Genomic DNA, 17771 nt, shown 5'->3' with positions numbered 1-17771 from the left:
ATTAGCTGAGGCCTACATCGCTCGCCTACGTCACCCTCAAGCCGCCCCTGCTTTTTGGTTGGTAAGTCTCTCTCTCCTGCACACTCTATCCGTTCTATTAAAAACTCGCCCGCTTTATATTTTATGTAGAAAGAAGAGATACCATTTGTACTAAACTCCTCGCTGTTTTGTCCCGTTATTTAGTACATTTGGACTAAACTCTCTTGTCGCTTTATTTAAAACAAGTAAATTCGTGTTATGTTCGAACCATTCAAAAATAAGACAATAATCAGAATAAGCCAATATTATTCTGAAATGCCAATAGTTAGGATCTATACACTAGCTGACAAGAACCCTTTTTCTTCACCTATGTAAGTTCTGGAACTGATAGCAGACTAATTTAATTACACTACAAATAAATACATGTATTTAGGAGACTAATGCGTAGAGTTCCAAATTTCCCCCACTCAGAGATGACCAAAACTCGGAATCAAAGAAACATTGTGATGTTCCCATTCATGTCTCAAGGCCATCTCATCCCTTTCATGGCACTGGCAAGACAAATAGAGCAAAGGAAGGGTTTAACCATCACCATTGTCAACACCCCATTGAACATCCGCAAGCTCAGATCATCACTCCCTCCCGCCACCAACATACGCCTCGTTGAAATCCCTTTCTGCAGCACTGACCACGGCCTCCCACCGGATTCAGAAAACACCGATACCCTGTCTTTCATTCACATGATTCGCCTCTTGGAAGCCTCGGAAAATCTCGAATCACCCTTCAAGAGCCTCCTCGTGAAAATGAGTGAGCGCGAGGGTCGTGCACCAATATGCATCATCTCCAATATGTTCATGGGATGGACGGTTAAAGTTGCCAACGAGCTTGGAATCTTTCACACTGTGTTTATAGCCGGAGCTGGCTACAGCATGGCCCTCTACTTCTCCATTTCCATGGACATCAGTCTCTGGCAGACCGATGATCATGAGGAATTCTCATTGCCGGACTTTCCTGAAGCATTCAAGATACATCAATCGAGAGTAGCCAATGACCTCAAATACACTGATGCTGCTGATTCATGGTTCCTTTTTCGCAAGCGCCAATTTTCACTTTGCTTGAGCTCTGATGCAATCTTGTTAAACACCATAGAAGGGCTTGGACAAAAGGGAGTGAAATATTTTAGCAGAAAATTGGGTGGTAAACCAATATGGACTATTGGACCAATCTCCTCTTCCATGATCAAAGATGATCAGAAGGAACTAGTTTCTAATAGCAATGGATGTTACACTGAATGGCTCAATCTCTACCCACCAGCTTCAGTTCTCTATGTGTCCTTCGGATCACATAACAGTATCTCAGCTGCACAAACGAAAGAATTGGCCATAGGGTTAGAAGCAAGCGGCAAAGCGTTCATTTGGGTTGCTAGATCACCAACAGGGTTCGACGTTACAGAAGAATTCAGAGCTGAATGGTTGCCTGATGGATTCAAAGAACGACTTAGGCGAACAAATCAAGGAATGGTAATACACAAATGGGCACCACAGCAGGAAATTCTGTCTCACAAGTCCATAGGTGCATTTCTGAGCCATTGTGGTTGGAACTCCATACTGGAGAGTTTGTGTGAAGGCATACCGATAATTGGGTGGCCACTGGCTGGAGAGCAGTTCTTCAATTCCCATATGCTGGAAAAGGAAGTGGGAGTGTGCATTGAGGTAGGAAGAGGAAACAGCTTGGAAGTTGTCAGACACGATCGGATTGCAAAGGCGATAAAGATGGTGATGAACAAGACCGGGAAAGGCGAGGAGATGAGAAGAAAGGCCCGGGAGATGAGGGAGAAGATGGAAGACGCGATTAGAGAGGGAGAAGGCTATAAGGGATCATCCGCACAAGCAGTTGATGAGTTCATCAGCACAGCAATATCCACAACAAAAACATCTGTCCTCCCTCTCAATGCAAAATGATTATAAGAAGATATATATAGCTACTTGAAATAAAAACATATCCAGTCCTTACCCAGGATTTTTGTGATTTACCGTGGCCTATGTAGCCATAGCCATAGATGTCAAATTAGATTTATACACAGTTGATACGACATCAAGTTGATGAGAGAATCAAATGTCGTAAAAAGAAGAATAGGTATTTTGCTTTTTCACAGTTCAAACACAAGAAGTTTCTTTATATAAACATCAATCAAAATTCAAAAGATGACAATTTCCAAACTTTTCCAGAATATATTTCTCAGCAACAAGAAATTTGAATATCTTTTTGTTTCTGTCATCTTCTTAGGAATTATATGTATTAACCTATTACAATATCAAAACTAGGATGATTACATTTATTACAAGTGTCATTCGGACATGGAATGTCAAAAATACACGCAAAGCTCAATAACTGTAAGACGCAAGACTTGAAGTCCAACTGGCTCAGTAAAACCCTCTACGGGTTCCAAATTACCGAGACAAGTCGAACCATTTCATTCTTAGGGTTTGGTTGCTGAGGAAACGGAAGAAAAAGAAACTTCTATGTTAATTTTGCAGGAAATTGGAGACGGCCAAGGTACAATAGGCCAATTCTAGTAAAAAAGAATCGTCGCATCAGGCTCAGTTGACAGGAATATTTTGTTTGTTCGTGGCCTAATCATATTAAAGCGTAGATATTCCCTAGATCCAAAACTTTCTCAGCAACCGAACAATTTCAAATCATTCAGCTTTTTCCTAAATATCTACAAGGATCGAACAATAATATTTTTCAGTCCCAGAGTCAATGTTCCAATCACCACAAACAGCTAACACCACTCCACATGTTTTTCCTTGTACACAAAAAAAGTGGCCTTGTACACGTAAAACCTAAAAAAAAAAAAGAAAAAAAAAAAGTGCAACAGTGTACCCGTCAGTACAAGATTCTAAAGGAGGTAGGATTGCGTGTCAATCACAATGATGCAGCCTTACCGTTGCTCCAAAGTCCACTCTCCCATGCACGTAAAAACATACATATCCCTATGCAAGTAAGAGAGAAATTTCTATTGCCCCAGCAAATATATATAAGCTTACTGCAGAAATTTTGGAAAACCCATAAGCTCAATACGAGAAATAAGCTTTCCAGAGATAGAATGACAAGGAAAACTCATTGCAAAATCTTAAACTTGATTGCAGTATACAAAAGCATAGCGGTTGGTATAACTATTAGCACACTGAAAACCCTAAATCATATTCCATCCAGCAATATTACTATTGAAATAACCAATCATGATGGAAAGAAGGTGAACTCTACCATATGAACCAACCAATAAAATATATCGTCAAATATGCACACCCAAGACAGATGAAAACGCTCATGAATGAATAAAAGATTTAATAAATATGTTGTCAAAAGTGATTCAGAAAATGCAAAGAAAACAAACCCATGTAAAGATCTGGACTTATTCACTATATTATGTACAGTTACTCAAGTTTTTCAAAACACAAATAGCTGCAGCAACATCAGTCATTGATACAGTCTTCAGCACTGGAGGTATCTTCGCCCTCATCTGATGAAATGTCACTGTTGGCATTAAATGTCAAAATAAGCTCCAGCAGTTCCCGTCCTGCAGCCGAATTCTCTCCTTCACGCTCTGGACTTGTCCTCCTCCTTTGAAGTGAAAATAATTGCAGCATCAGGTCTTGTGGTGAAGCCATTCGGTACATCCAGCCCCTTGCCTTGGGTCTCAACTGGAAACAGAAAGTTCAAAATCATCAGCATAAACATCATCACCAGATTCACCACCAATAAAATTATCATCCGCAGCATTGTTGGAATTGTTATCAACAAAATTATGGATCTTAGTTGTCATATTCGCTGTCATCATTGTTAAAATCAACATCATCAAAACCATCACCTCCATCATCATCGACACCATTGCAGGAAACATCACAACCATTTTCATCACAAAAATCATCACCTCCATCATCATCAGAGGAATCATCACCGCTATCGCCATCGCCATCCTCATCCTCATCCTCATCACTATCGTCGTCGTCATCATCAAGGTCGTCGTCGTCGTCATCATCATAGTAATAGTCATCATCCTCATCATCACCAACGGGAAAGAAATTAAATTGAACGGGTATCAGAACCTTATCCAGAAAAGTAATGGCAGAGAAATTAGAACTTCCTCCGCTGCCTATACTTTAGCAATGTTATTACAGAATGCCACATTTGCTGACATCACTGCCAAATCTAAGGGATTGGGAATAATGGTAGCACCTAAATCGGCCGACAAGGTCTACCATTTTAAAGTTAAAAGTACACCAGAAACAAACAAAAAATAAATAAATAAAGATAATCTCTTTCTCGTTTAGAAAAAACGAAACAAAGAAAAGAAAAAAAAGGAACCAGTAATCTAAAGCTATGCTGTATGTCAAAATCAATTAAATTCCCCGTGTCAGGCAAAAGAAACCAGTAATCTAAAGCTATGTTGTATGTCAAAAGCAATTGAAGTCCCTGTGTCAGGCACACAATATTCGAACATGGGTATGTGATATGTATTTGACACTTTTGGTTGGACATTTAACTGATACCACAGTTATTTAACTAGATAATATATTTTGATTCAAAACGAGTGAAATGCCTATATTAAATCCAATGTAAAATATAATTTTTTTTTCTATAAAATAAAATAGAAATTTAAGATAATATGAATAAATAGTGCCACTCTGTCCTTTTGTTTGGGAATCTGATATGTCCAGCGCTTGGTTACATCCCCAGAGGTACCCAAGTCCAGATAACATAGATCTAAAGAAATCTTTAAGTAATGTGGTGTATCAAACTCATGATCAAGATACAACTGCGAAAGGGGAAAAAGGTGACCCAGATGGAACATGAGAAGCAGTATCATTGCAAGACCAACATTATATAACAACTCATCACACATCAAGTATAAAAGATTTGAATTGGAGAGTGTTTGAAATTTGCACTGCAAGTGTAAAAAATTTAAAATGTTAAAAATTAACTTGCCACAACAAGAAGACAGCTCCCTCCCCCCAGCACCCCAATAAGGATCTTTCGAGGTTTTATGCATTCATGCGGAAAGCTAAAATTAAATAGAAATATAGGTTTCCAATCATTTTACAAACTAAAAACTACTCTTGCTTTCTGGTAAGTAATTCAGAAACTTAACTCTATTAGTTTACAAACTTAACCTAATAACCAAGGTTGTTAGAATCGGGATTTTACGTAGGATCGTTGGGGGCTCCGTAGAATCGGATTGAGAATCGTAAGATTCTACCAATCTGGTAGAAAAATAATTCAAACTAACTTCTTAAACAATAATATCTTTAAAATATAGCAAGAATAATCCCAAACACACAAAAAAAAAATGTATAAAAGTATCAATCCAAATATAGTTACAAACATCTTGGGATAGACATATATATTAGAGAGAATGTAGTTCAAAAGGTAGAGCTCACATGACAATTATGCAACATCAATTCGATTTGAATCATGAGAGACAATACTAACTTGCAATAGATGCTAGGTATTAGGTCCAAGAGGAATCAACCAATGTTAAAAAGTAAATCCAAAATAATAATAATAATAATAATAATAAACTCGTAGCTAACATTATTTATTTAAAAATTGGGTTATAGAAACCCCTGTTTTTGTCTATAAAAAATATCTGCATTGTATTAAAGGAATGAATGAACAATTTTTCATTATATGAACATTAAAAATGAAGTACTAGTAAATAGTCTAATGCCAAGTAACAATTTATTAGGTCAAAACTAAAGAAAATTAAAACCAAGAAGTCAAGAACCAAAAGTTAGAAACAGAACAACAAGCCCAGATAACTCATCCCCCTATATTCACTGAAAAATCACAATCAACCATGAAAAAAAAACTGAATCTATGATTCTACCTACGATTCTACCACAGATGCGATTTATGTGCGATTCAGATCGACTTGGGGTGCTAGGATCATAGAATCGTGCGATTCTACAATCTAGAATCACGATTTTAACAACCTTGCTAATAACCTGGTTGATTTTTCATATAGACATTCTCAGAAGAGTAGGACCAGATGATATAAACAAGCTGGTCCTTTCCAATTTTTAGAAACCCAATTTCACGCAAACACAGTCCATGAACCAGAATCGATATAACATACCTCTACTCAATTAAATTCAAGGTTTTCAGCCAAGGGATTAAGGTCAGAAATACCAATACCATAAATAAAATTCAAAGTTTCCACAATTACTTCAATATAACAAAGCATACCTTTTCAATGTTTGTTGGCAGAGTAGCTCTCTCAATAGAGTTTGGAGTCCACATCTTTATGTCATTCTCAATTCCGCTGCTGGCAAGCACAGTGGTGTGAGGATGAGATTCAATACAATTCACAACATGCTTATCTGCTTCCATAACACGTATTAGCTCCCCACTTTTCTTCTTCCATATGAAAATACGGCCACAATCTGACCCACTCACAACATACTCGCTCTTAGGCCCAAAGAAACTCACACCCTTCACTGTCTCACAGTTCCTGTGGCCCTTGTAGACTTGAGGACCAACTTTGACATCAGTGTCCATATCGGAATGATCTGCTTCACGGACCATAGATGCTGGAGAGGATGGAGCTGGATTTGGTCCTAATCCCATATCTTTTGCAAAAAGATAGATAAACTCATCATTATAAGATACAAGAAGCTCGCTTTGATCTGAGAATGCCAACCCTGTTATTCCCACTTGCTCATCACCAATCAAATGAAGAGGGCAAAAAAAGTCAGTTGGCTGACCAAAATCAGTTGAACTATCCCACTTATACTTGCGGATATCATAAAGTCGCGTATACTCATCTGACCCCGCAACTGCAAAAAGATTAGGATTCCTTGGATCTATTGCAATTGCATTTAGATGAACAATTTGCATATAACTCTTGCTATTGTTAGAATGGCAAGTAAAGAGCTCCGTTGAAGCTCCAGTTCTCAGATCAAACTGTGAGAATAAATGACAATGTCAAAATTTGTTAAAAAAAAAATATATGGACAGAGAAGAGAGAAAAAATCAATCAATTACACAAAATTAATTGACAAACAAAGAGACCTCCAAATAGGAGACTCGTATGGGGTCCCACCAACGCAAATTATGTACCACATTCTTTTGCTTTGATTAATGGTTTAGTTTTATCTAGAAATAATGAAAAACATATATAAAGTGTAAAAAAAAAAAAAAACAATTTTAGAAAGATGAACATGACTCACATGCTGTACCAATCCGTCCTCACCACAAGTATAAAAAATATGAGGGCTTCCTGGTTCAATGGCCATCTTATGAGCTCGTCCTTGATGTTTTGCAAGTAATTTAGTCTCCACTTTCCCGCTTTCTAGAATCTCAGCATGCCTTACCTAAAATCGAGCAGAGTCTCATTAAGAACAAAATATTTTATTACCGCATTTCATAAAATACTGCCTGTATCATAATTCTGAAAACACAAAAAAGAGTAAGAATTTTTTTTTTCTTTCTTCCTTGAACATAACGAACATTTGAGCTAAAATTGATTGCCTCTAACAATCATGAATATAATCCACTTTATCACAAGAGCATTCATTTCTGAGGATGAATGACCACTTTTGTCCCTTTAAACTTTGATATATTTTGGTATATGCAAAGAAAATATAAAAAGGAAAATTACCCAGTTCTAGTCCTTCTACATCAGGGTCCTGGTAAGAAAGGACTCAAGACAAGCCTAACATTTGATTTACAAAGTGGATGCTCTAAGATTCGAACTCGCACCAATAGTACTGATGTTCAAGTGTTAAACCATTGAACCTGGCACTGATGTTCGAAAATAGCATTCTATGAAATGGTTGGTTTAAGCAACAACATACTTTTTCACCTTGGAGATCTTCCACATTCATTCTGTTACCAGGTGGTGCCAAATTCAAAATAAATAACGTTGCTTGAGGTCATGGTATCCTACATAGGCACTTAAGAAAATGCATTACCTGCCCATCAGCAGCACAGGTAACAATGCTCCGGTCCTCTGTGTAGGGCATTATCTTTGCTTGGAAAACATTGTTGCCATGACCGGAATGAAATGAAAGTTTAACATTCCCAGTTTCCCAATCCCAGAGAATAATTCTCCGGTCATCAGAGCCTGACACAAGAATGTCGCCATCTGCATTAAAGCTAACCGTGTTCACACAACCTCTGTGTTTTTCAAGCTTCCTCAAGAGAGCAAGGCGGAGCACAAGATCCTGAAACAGAAAAATATCAATTAAAACTTTGGATACTAAGAAAACTTCATTTGCAGTTAATGAGAAATAACAAAAAAAAAAAATAAAGGTTCTGGGATTGACCTTCACTAGCCAATAAAGGAAAATTCAATCCCAACCAAACCATCACAACTTATCCTTTGACCATGTGCAAACATTTGTAGAAAAAAACAAAGAGCGGAGTTCTCATGGGAGCAATCATCAGTTTACCACTTTCTATGCTAACAACATAGAGTGACCAAGATAGATTAAAGAATGTCTTATTATAAAGAACCACACCAGCTACTGTCAATTCTTTTCTAGCAGAGTCAAAATTGAACACGAAAGGACCCCAAACTAAATAAAAAACTTCCAGCACTGAATTCCAAATTAATCTCCTTTGTTATACATCAATAATGAACAATGGTTACATGAATATGTGAATTCAACCATATATATATATGTGTGTCCTAGAACCGACAACCATTGAACCACATTCACCAAACTACAGGAAAATTAATTTCATGTATATGTACATCTGTCTATACATATAATAACAACGGAAATCAGCTTAGCATCAATAGCATCAATCGCAAAACTAAATCTTTTTTTTTTTTTTTTTTCGAAAAATCAATCGCAAAACTAAATCTTACATCTCAACCTCATCAAATAGATCAATAACATACTCAAACTGGTCACACGAATCAAATTGATCAGCGAACAAGTAAATAGACATCAAACAGACGAAAATATGCAAAATAAACAAAACAATGCAAGGCAGACAGGTAATAAAATTCCATGAAAGAAACAAAAATCATAACAGGAACAGGATTAACAAAGAAAAGGATAAGAATTAGGGTAAATCGAAGAAGAAAAGGGACCTCAGAGGCGCCTAAACGATGAGCAAAGTTTCTGGTGGAGAGCTCGCCGACCTCTCGTTTCCAGACATCGACAATCGCCGAGTCGAGGCTTGTTCTAGCCCTCTTTCTCATCTTCTTCTCCCAATTGTACTACTTCTACGGATCGATCTGAAACTGAAAGAGGAAATTATAGGATTGCCGTTGTTAAAGAAGAGATTGTCCTTGTGCCTCTCGCCCCCACAATATGGACATACAGATTGGTATTGGCTCTTAACAGTTGTTTTGTTTGAAGTGACTATAGAACACATAAAAAGGAGGTTCCACTGTGTAAACTCTTTGAAGCAACTTGGAACGCCCACGTACGTAATTGACGTTTTCCTTTAATCGGTAGCTTACGAAGTTGCACCCTGGATATGGACCATGGTTGCCTCTGAATGTCACGGGCTTGGCACTATTACTATCCGGACACGTGGCATTGATCAAACGTTGATATGGATTTTACTTCTACGCCGTTGATTCGCAGTACTTGATTTTGGCTGGCATGATTATACCGTGGGGTCAGTGACCATTGGATCATATAATCATAATTAAAAGAAAGAATATAAAGTGGGAATTTTAAAATCAAAAGGAAGTTTGACTGTTTTAGGTGCTAATTAATTAATCTACCAAATAAAATCCACATTCTACCCAGCCTATTATCTCATGATTAAAGTTGTTTAATCATCATCTCATCAAAATCAAAACCTTATTTATGAGGAGTCGTGATATTCAAATCAAAATTGGGTTATTGTTTGTAAAAATTATTTTATGTATATACTTGATATGAAATTTAAAACATTACATCTCAATAAAAAAAAAATTTGCATTATGTATTTTGAGCTCATAATGATTGTAAAGTACTAAAATTGATCCAATGCTGCGTGACCATATCCTCATCCTGCACTATACTATTTTATTTAATTTCAAAATATTTCACATAAAAAATAAATATTATATGGCATTATAGTTTTACACAAGCCTATATACTTTTATGGGGTATTACTACTCTCCAAAAGTAGAATTTAATGGTGAGGGAGTGTTTTGATAATAATAAGAAAAATGAAAAAATTCAAGTCTTCTTACTTGGGTAAAAAGTTTGGATACTTTTGAGCAAATCAATGATATAATAACAACCTTTGATTATGGACCAAAACAAATACAAAAGGTAAAGAAAATTAATTTCTCACCCTATAAGAAGAAGCTAATTTAATTTTCACACGTGTTTATTTGGAAACAATCCAAAGCCCTCACACTTAAAACTTGAAAGGTAATGAGAAACATATGTAACATCTTTACAAAATTCTGACGCTGAGAAAGTACTAAATTGTAGAATCTAATGAAAATCTAAGTTCAATATGGAAATTTCTAAAACACATAACACACTATATAAGTCATAATTTTGATATATTAATAACCATTTCAAAAGAAAACTAGTTGTGCTGGTATAGAATCCTCTCAAATCCATTATAAGTGTGTTATTTATAGTTCTTTGGTATAGATAATTAGATATGCTCATGACCTGCAACAAGGAAATGAGATAAATTCAACCAAAATTGATAAGCAAGTCATAAAAAAATAAAAAAAAATCTGTGACCAAATCTGAATAAAAAATCCTGATAAAACAATGCTCTGCTCGTACATATTTGATTATCAGCCGCTAAATGAAAACTAATATAATAAATATAAAAAATTTCTGAAAAAAGAGACAAAATTTCTGCAGGAGAGCAGATTGAGGAAACAGAATTCTTAATCCTCGTTTTCATGACTTTCCTGCAATCTGTATAGCCCTCAGGGATGCTTGAGCATCACCAAGGTACTTGTTTTATGCATCTCACAAGTGATGAACTAACTAATACATCTTCTAGCTCAATTGTTAGAAGCATTCCAGTTAGGGGGAAGCTGGGTGGAGTTCAGGGGAGGCATGCTGCGGATGTTGATGTCAAGTGGCAGCAAGCGGTATTCAATGTCAAGTTCTTTGAAAATTTTAACCATCTCTTCAACCAAAAGGGCTCTCCTTGACCACCTCTCCGCCATGTTTTGGTGGTTCATTTTATGCCTCACCCACACTGCCATTTTCAGCTTGTTTAACTCATCCAGGTTCATCAGCACAACAGTCGGTGGAGAATACCAGTGGTCCTTCTTGCTATCCACGTAACTGCAGTTGCAGGCATAAGAAAATAATTGATTAAACTCAAATATAATCGAGAAACTACATTGTCAATCTCAAGGTAAATTCAACGTGATCTCATATTTCAAAAGTTATATATCTTTGTACCTGCATGTTAGAATAGAAAGCTTTATGTGATGTAAAATTTGATTAAATCTTTCATGAGCTGGAGGAGTGATAAATTGCCAAACAGCATATTGTCTTGATTAAATGGCTGGCCAGTTGCCTTTCTTGCCTCTTCTAGACTAATACTTGCATAAAATTTCTATCTATCCGTGTTCCTAAGCAGAAACCTAGTTCTTTATCGGATCAAATAATCACCCCTTCCCCTTTTCTTTTGTGCCCATATGAGATCAAACGATGTTTGAAAAAGTAGACACGGGAACTGATCTCCCAAAGGAATGGCATTTATCAGTGTGAAATGGTCGGTTTCATTTAGGCATGATCATAGGAAAAGCAGCGCCACTACAGTGTACAATGGAACATGCTTTTGCCGGTCACTTTTGTATAATTCATAATGTCTCCGTTAAATAATTGAAACTGCCCTTACAACTTAAAGACAGCATATAGAAATAAAGAGCAAGAATTTTGAGGAAAAGAGAGAGAGAGTTCCCATACCTTGTTATTCTTTGCTTCATGATAGCAATTTTCTCTTCTGGAGTTACAATATGTACACAGAATTCAACCGAATCTCCCATGTCTGGACTACGATAGTAATTGCTGATGGGTTTTGTTGAAAGAGTACTATTTGGATATATGATCTTCTGGTTGTCATATCTCAGAAAGATGGTAGTTAAGATATTCATCTCTTCTACAATCATCTGAACCATGTTTAAATTATATTATGCCCAAACACAAAAGGTGGAAATTTGAATGGATGATGAAACACCCAAAGACAAGAAAAAAGTTGAAGTATGATTGTTGGTACCTGAACCTGGTCAATCTCACACCGATCACCCACATCAAATGGGTGCATCACAAATAAGAAGATGATAGCTTCAAAAATTGTCTTGCAGGTGTTTCCAAATACAAATGCCACTACAACAACCTGAGAGCTCAGAAAGAGAAGAAATTTGCTGGTTGCTATTCCAAGTATAACAAGTGAGACAATCATTACGATGATGCCAACCAATACATTCACCATCTGATGAAGTCTGTTGACAGCTGTTTTTGTGTCATTCAGTGTCAAGGCAAGCGCTCTTCGTTCTATAAAAGCATTTACCTGACAAGAATCAGGTGTAACATATTACCATATATATTGGTTTGTCAAATAAAACACATTGCATGTTAAGTCTAGTAATTCTTGTCCGCAAGTCTGTAAGATGCATATGCAAAATCTTAAATTAAGAATTCAACATTCAGGAAAACATCTAAAAGTTACCATATTGATATTTATTGTGTGTGTGTTTGAGAGAGGGGATGAGGTGGTTTATTAAAAGTGGATTCAGTCGCATTCTTAACAAGGACCGAGAAATATACTTTTTTTTTCCTGGTCTGAAGTCAACCATGAAATACGCAAGAGAGGATACCCTCCTCGATACACATAAATCCTCCCAACTGATGGAAGGATAATCCCAGGTCCATGGCACAACTACCTAAGTCCTTACCAGCAAGGTAAGGGACACCTTAATTACAAGATAAATATAGATATAAATTGTCCACATTCCATTTAAAAGAAACAGACTATTTTTATTTTCTATTTTTTCTCCCCAGTTGGTACAGAAAACAGACTCATTTGAACTTCTTCTTTTTTTTTCCCAAGAAAATAACAGAGTCAATTACACTTGGTTCGCTACAAATTAATATGAAACAACTAAATTTTCATGCAGCATCCGACACCTGATATCTATTGTGCCAATCATTAAAAACTGACAAATTAGAAACTACAATATAGGCCAGTCATGAGTAAGAAGTAAGAACACATATTTAGACATAATTGCAGCAAGTCATCGTGTTTATATTGCATTTTCCATTTATTGTCAATATCATATCAACATGCATTTTCACCATATAAAAAGAACTCTAAACTGCTGCTGTATATTATATGGCAAGGGACACAACATATAGCTTAGATGAAGTTTAATTTGGTTTAGAGGGTGAACCATAACCATTGATCCTAAGAGCATCTGGTGTGGATCACACACATACTCTATCTACTTTTATAAAAGTAGAGTGCCACATCAGCATTATTTCATAAAAAAAGCTGATGTGGAACATTATTTTCTCATTATTAACTTATTATTTTATTATTATTTGTTTGAGTGATTTATATACAAATGGTATAGTTGATGTTGATGCCTACAAAAAGTGACCAAAAACACTACAAAAGAGACTAAAATATTGTATTAGCAAGATAGATATTATCTATCTGATTGTCCAACTGTGGACAATTGAGTAGATTACCACAGGTGGGCCCACTTATTTGGGCCTCCACTTTTCACGCATACCGTCTCTCTCTCTCTACTTTTGCTCCCACCCTAGATGCTCTAATGGTTACCTGAAAATGGAATCGGACTGATGGAACCACCTAAATTGAACCAATTCGAACAGTATAGGAACGACTTCGATTGGTTCAATTTTACAAAATGAGCTCACCTAAAACAAACCCCAATAATAACTAGGCTTAACCCAAATTAAGCAATAAAACCCAACTTTAATAGCCTACATGTTAGGTTGATTCATATTGGATCAATGGTTTAAATCAAATCTGTTCGCAGCCCTGCATATACTCCCATTTTTTTATAGAATGTCACATTCTGTAATGGGTACGAAATTCCTTCCATGGTATTCATTGTGCAATGTCCTCTTTAGCATTTGAGAATATTTTGTTTATTGTATCAGTTTCAGCTTCACTCAATCAACTATGTATAGTTAGATGGCAACTTGTGTAGCTATTGCATTTGTAAAATTCCTACTGCCATTTTGACAATAGTGTAATATGGGCTTTGTAGGAAAGCATTTGAAGTGAGAATGACATCTATGTTGAGACTCTAGCAGTGGTTTTGTTATATATAGAAGACTAGCTTGAAGAACTGTTTTATCTGGAAGTATAATATTTTATTTGCAATGGGTCATAAGAGACATGCTTGTATCTAGAATAATTTTTTTTAATTACCTTTAAAATGTTCCGTATGATAATTTTATTTGTTTGTGAATATTGGGACATATTGTTATTTGCGCATTTTGGCAGGAAATCAGCGCTACGATAATCACCCCAGGACTTGTTCAGGTGCAGACCTTGGGGCTTGACAGTATTGATTGCTGGACAGGATAAATAAATAAGCAACAAAATAACCTATTATCCAGATCTTACCACCCAATTCTTCAGGGATGACTTGCTAATTTTTTTACTTTCAGACGATCCTCCCATGAGACTTATAGTCTTCAAAGCCTCATCTTCTTGCATGAAATGCATCAGGTCTTCCAAGTAAATGAACCTGCCAGAAAAAGAAATAAAATTTAAATTAAACACAAATAAATGAAAACGCTTAAGACTTCATGACGGTACCATCAAAAAGATTATTAGTAGCTCAAAAGAATGATAGTGATGATGACATATGATAGGACTGTGCAGTGGAAAAATGAAAGAAACTTTCCAGAGGGATATGAAAATGAACATTTAATCCTCATACTGATGACGCAACTGCATTGCATATATGTGCTCTAGTCTCAGTTAAGCTTGAAGACCTGCTTTTGTTTTTGGTAGGTAACTTCATGAAGACTAAGAAGAGGAACAATTCTGAAGCGGAGTGCTAAAATTACAACGTAAAATACATCATATTGTAAAATAATTAGCATATTAAATTTCTATATTAACTTGTACTCCAACATCAGTAATTACTCTTTTTGCTTTATCTTAGATTGAATCTTTACCAGTATTTAAAGTACTTCCTCATTAAATAAATCATGTAAGAAAGCATGTAAGTTTTGATACTACACATTTATAAATTCAAAAAATAAAAATAGAAGAATACAATATCAAGAGACCTTCGCATTTACCTCGTTTTGTCAAAATTTCCTTCAGCACTTCCAAAACCACCATATTAACTACATGATGCTCTTTAGTGTTTTCGTTCAAATTTGCAGTTTGATGACACTCTCTCTATACACAAACAGTTGCATAGTACTTGTCCTCAACAGGACTCTGCACATCTACGACCTTCATGGTTCTATCTAAAATTCAATTGAGACGAAGTTATACAAACAACGTGGTATGTGATTTAATTGAAAATTTCTCAATATCACTTGAAGTTCTGAAAATACCAAGAAATGCAGGAATGAAAGAAAATAAAAAAAATTAATCAGCTTATGGAAATAAAATGCATAATGTAGGATTGAATGCAGCAGGTAGGCATAATTTAACAGAAAGAGGACATGAACAAAAGTACTGATGACGGAAATAAGAACATACTTGGACCCATGCATTGCCACATTTCGAAATATCTTCCTTGCGGCAACTTTTGCCTCAAATTCACTTCTAATCTGTGTATTAGACTCATTGTCCTGTGTCGAATCTAGTATCTGCTCATCCAGTGTAGTCAAGAAGCCATGCCGAACTATTTTCATCAACCTCTTCATACTCCAGGCAGAGATATTCTTAGGATTCAGCCTATGCAAAAGATCAATTGATATCCCCTCTTCTTGCTTCTTTGGAGTTGGTTGAGAATACCTTATGCTTGCTGCTCTGCTTGTTTTCTGGAGTCCCCCACTCCCTACAACTCTCCCACTCTTGTTTGGCAGGAAGGCAGTGTCCCTGAGGTCAGGGGGCACATTGACCCCGGCACTCTGAAGCTTCCTAATCTCAACTATTGTCCTCTCCTCTTCTTCCCTAGTGTTCTGTATTTCAACTAAAGGAGGACCTGATAGTGTCTCGATTACGTATTGATTAAACAGTGACTCCTGAATTCGATCAAAGAAAGTGCTCACATGGAACGAAGACGCAAGAACCTTAACCATGAGAGTCTTCACAAGCCAGAACAATGTACCCATCAATAGGCACAACAATATCTTATTCACATATTGAAGGAACTTACTCTTGGTCTCCCTCTCCACCTTCTCATCAAATATTGAATGCCAAGCAATCAAAACCAAACCCAACCAAATACAATTCTGAACGGCCTTTCTCACTCCATACACAAAATACAATACCCTTTTTCGCAGAAGAAAATTCCTCTCAACAAAGAAAACAACAATTCTAATCCCCCAACCAGAAACCAATCTACCACATATCAAAACTAGAACCAAGACCTCCCATTTCCACAATTGGAGCCCCAAAAGTTTCTGACCCTTCAATCTTGGAATTGAAAGAGCACAAGACAAACCCGCCACAATGAATACAAGACTGACCCATTGAAGCAGAGTGACAGCACTGAGATTTGCCCTCTTATACTCTTCAGGAATATCCTCATCAAACAATGGGTCCTCTTCTTCCTCATCCGTCTGTTTCCCCACCATTCCAGAGGCCTTCCCTATCATCCCAGACCTCAACTGACCCGATTTCCCCATTCTCCCAGATCTCGGATCCGGGTGTTCCGGCTGGTCTATCAATCTCGATCTCGTCTTCATCCTCATCATAGTCGGCCTCCGCTTGAATGAGGTACACCTCAAAACCTCTCCATCACATTGAGTTCCTTTTTTGTGCTCATCCTCATCAGACGATTCTTTACATTGCTTTTCCAAATGTTCCGACTCTATATCGACCAAATTGGAGGAAAGTTCTTGAAACGAGACCTTTACCTCTTTTGAATTCGAAACTCTGTGATCGCTAGGGTTTTTATCAATCGGACTCTCGGGAAGAGGAGGTGAATTGCGAGTGCAACTATTTCGATTGAGCTCATCCATATCCATCTCAAAATCCATATCCAATAAAGTATCACCTCCAGCCTCTCTCTGCTTACTCAAGAACTGCTCAATCAGCTTTGATGGAGGATCCTCCACCACCCCCCTCTGCCGCTGAAATTGAAAACCCTCGCCATCGTCATCCTCACCTCCGTCACCATCTTTCCAGAACTCATAACTAGACTCCCGCCAAATCTTACGGCCACTTGCAGTTGGTTCCACCTGATCTCCGCCGTCAATCTTCACGATAACCTCCTGGCGGTCGTCAAGATCGACTGTGACGGTCTTATCCTCGTGATCGGAAAGAATTGGCTGTTCTTCGTGGTGTATATCGTCTCCACCACCAGCAGAGATCTTTCTTGAGTGGTTGTAAGAGCCATGAGATCTGAATGATTTCTTCATCGAAGACGAGAAGTCCATTAAAGAAAGAAAGAAAGAAAGAAAGAAAGATGGTAGAGTATGGAGTAGGAAAGAAAATGTGGTATGTGTTCGTATATATAGTGAGTGTATGTATATGCATGGTGGACGCGTGTACGGAAATCGCCATTGAAAAGGCTTTAGATTTGCAGTGCCAGTGAGAACGTAATTTGAAAATGGAACGGAGAAAAGGTAGCCACCAAGACCGTAACAATCTCCCGCGCTTCCGCGCGATTTTGTTAG

At 37.0% G+C, this 17771-nt stretch overlaps 3 protein-coding genes across 4 annotated transcripts; 1 reads left to right on the top strand and 2 right to left on the bottom strand.

The window, feature by feature from the left end:
• The first annotated feature begins 419 nt into the window (after positions 1-419).
• On the top strand, positions 420-1940 carry LOC132295694 (UDP-glycosyltransferase 92A1-like). The gene has a single exon (XM_059793988.1). The coding sequence runs from the start codon at positions 420-422 to the stop codon at positions 1938-1940; it is 1521 nt and encodes a 506-aa protein (XP_059649971.1).
• Positions 1941-3299: 1359 nt separating this feature from the next.
• Positions 3300-9457, bottom strand: LOC132293816 (uncharacterized). Of its 2 annotated transcripts, XM_059791445.1 has the most exons (6): positions 9089-9457; positions 7959-8210; positions 7215-7358; positions 6232-6948; positions 3854-4091; positions 3364-3686 (listed from the first exon to the last, which is right to left on the bottom strand). In XM_059791445.1, exons 1-6 carry the CDS (start codon positions 9197-9199, stop codon positions 3583-3585), a joined length of 1566 nt encoding a protein of 521 aa, XP_059647428.1. In that variant the 5' UTR covers positions 9200-9457; the 3' UTR covers positions 3364-3582. The 2 variants fall into 2 exon arrangements, with proteins under 2 accessions (XP_059647429.1, XP_059647428.1); XM_059791446.1 differs by lacking the exon at positions 3854-4091 and having other exon boundaries at positions 3300-3686; positions 9089-9453.
• A 1041-nt stretch (positions 9458-10498) lies between these two features.
• LOC132285670 (mechanosensitive ion channel protein 6-like) lies at positions 10499-17635 on the bottom strand. The gene is made up of 5 exons (XM_059787866.1): positions 15685-17635; positions 14587-14710; positions 12202-12495; positions 11892-12094; positions 10499-11261 (listed from the first exon to the last, which is right to left on the bottom strand). Exons 1-5 carry the CDS (start codon positions 17529-17531, stop codon positions 10973-10975), a joined length of 2757 nt encoding a protein of 918 aa, XP_059643849.1. The 5' UTR covers positions 17532-17635; the 3' UTR covers positions 10499-10972.
• Between the last annotated feature and the right edge of the window lie 136 nt (positions 17636-17771).

This window comes from Cornus florida, unplaced genomic scaffold (genome assembly GCF_030987335.1).
Source record: "Cornus florida cultivar Cherokee Brave unplaced genomic scaffold, ASM3098733v1 CherokeeBrave_3.0.0_Hap2_Chr02, whole genome shotgun sequence".
NCBI lineage: Eukaryota > Viridiplantae > Streptophyta > Magnoliopsida > Cornales > Cornaceae > Cornus > Cornus florida.
This window is presented reverse-complemented; position numbering and strand designations above follow the sequence as displayed.

What these genes read in the sequence shown, in the direction of transcription:
- LOC132295694 (XM_059793988.1), top strand. Translation starts at nt 420, where the DNA reads ATGCGTAGAGTTCCAAATTTCCCCCACTCAGAGATGACCAAAACTCGG.
- LOC132293816 (XM_059791445.1), bottom strand. Translation starts at nt 9,199, where the DNA reads ATGAGAAAGAGGGCTAGAACAAGCCTCGACTCGGCGATTGTCGATGTC. An exon ending in CCTGTGCTGCTGATGGGCAG is followed by an intron (nt 7,359 to 7,958) that starts GTAATGCATTTT and finishes GCTCGATTTTAG; the next exon opens with GTAAGGCATGCTGAGATTCT. An exon ending in TGGTGTCGATGATGATGGAG is followed by an intron (nt 3,687 to 3,853) that starts GTGATGGTTTTG and finishes TTCTGTTTCCAG; the next exon opens with TTGAGACCCAAGGCAAGGGG.
- LOC132285670 (XM_059787866.1), bottom strand. Translation starts at nt 17,531, where the DNA reads ATGGACTTCTCGTCTTCGATGAAGAAATCATTCAGATCTCATGGCTCT. An exon ending in CATCCCTGAAGAATTGGGTG is followed by an intron (nt 12,496 to 14,586) that starts GTAAGATCTGGA and finishes GATTCTTGTCAG; the next exon opens with GTAAATGCTTTTATAGAACG. An exon ending in ATGAAGCAAAGAATAACAAG is followed by an intron (nt 11,262 to 11,891) that starts GTATGGGAACTC and finishes CTGCAACTGCAG; the next exon opens with TTACGTGGATAGCAAGAAGG.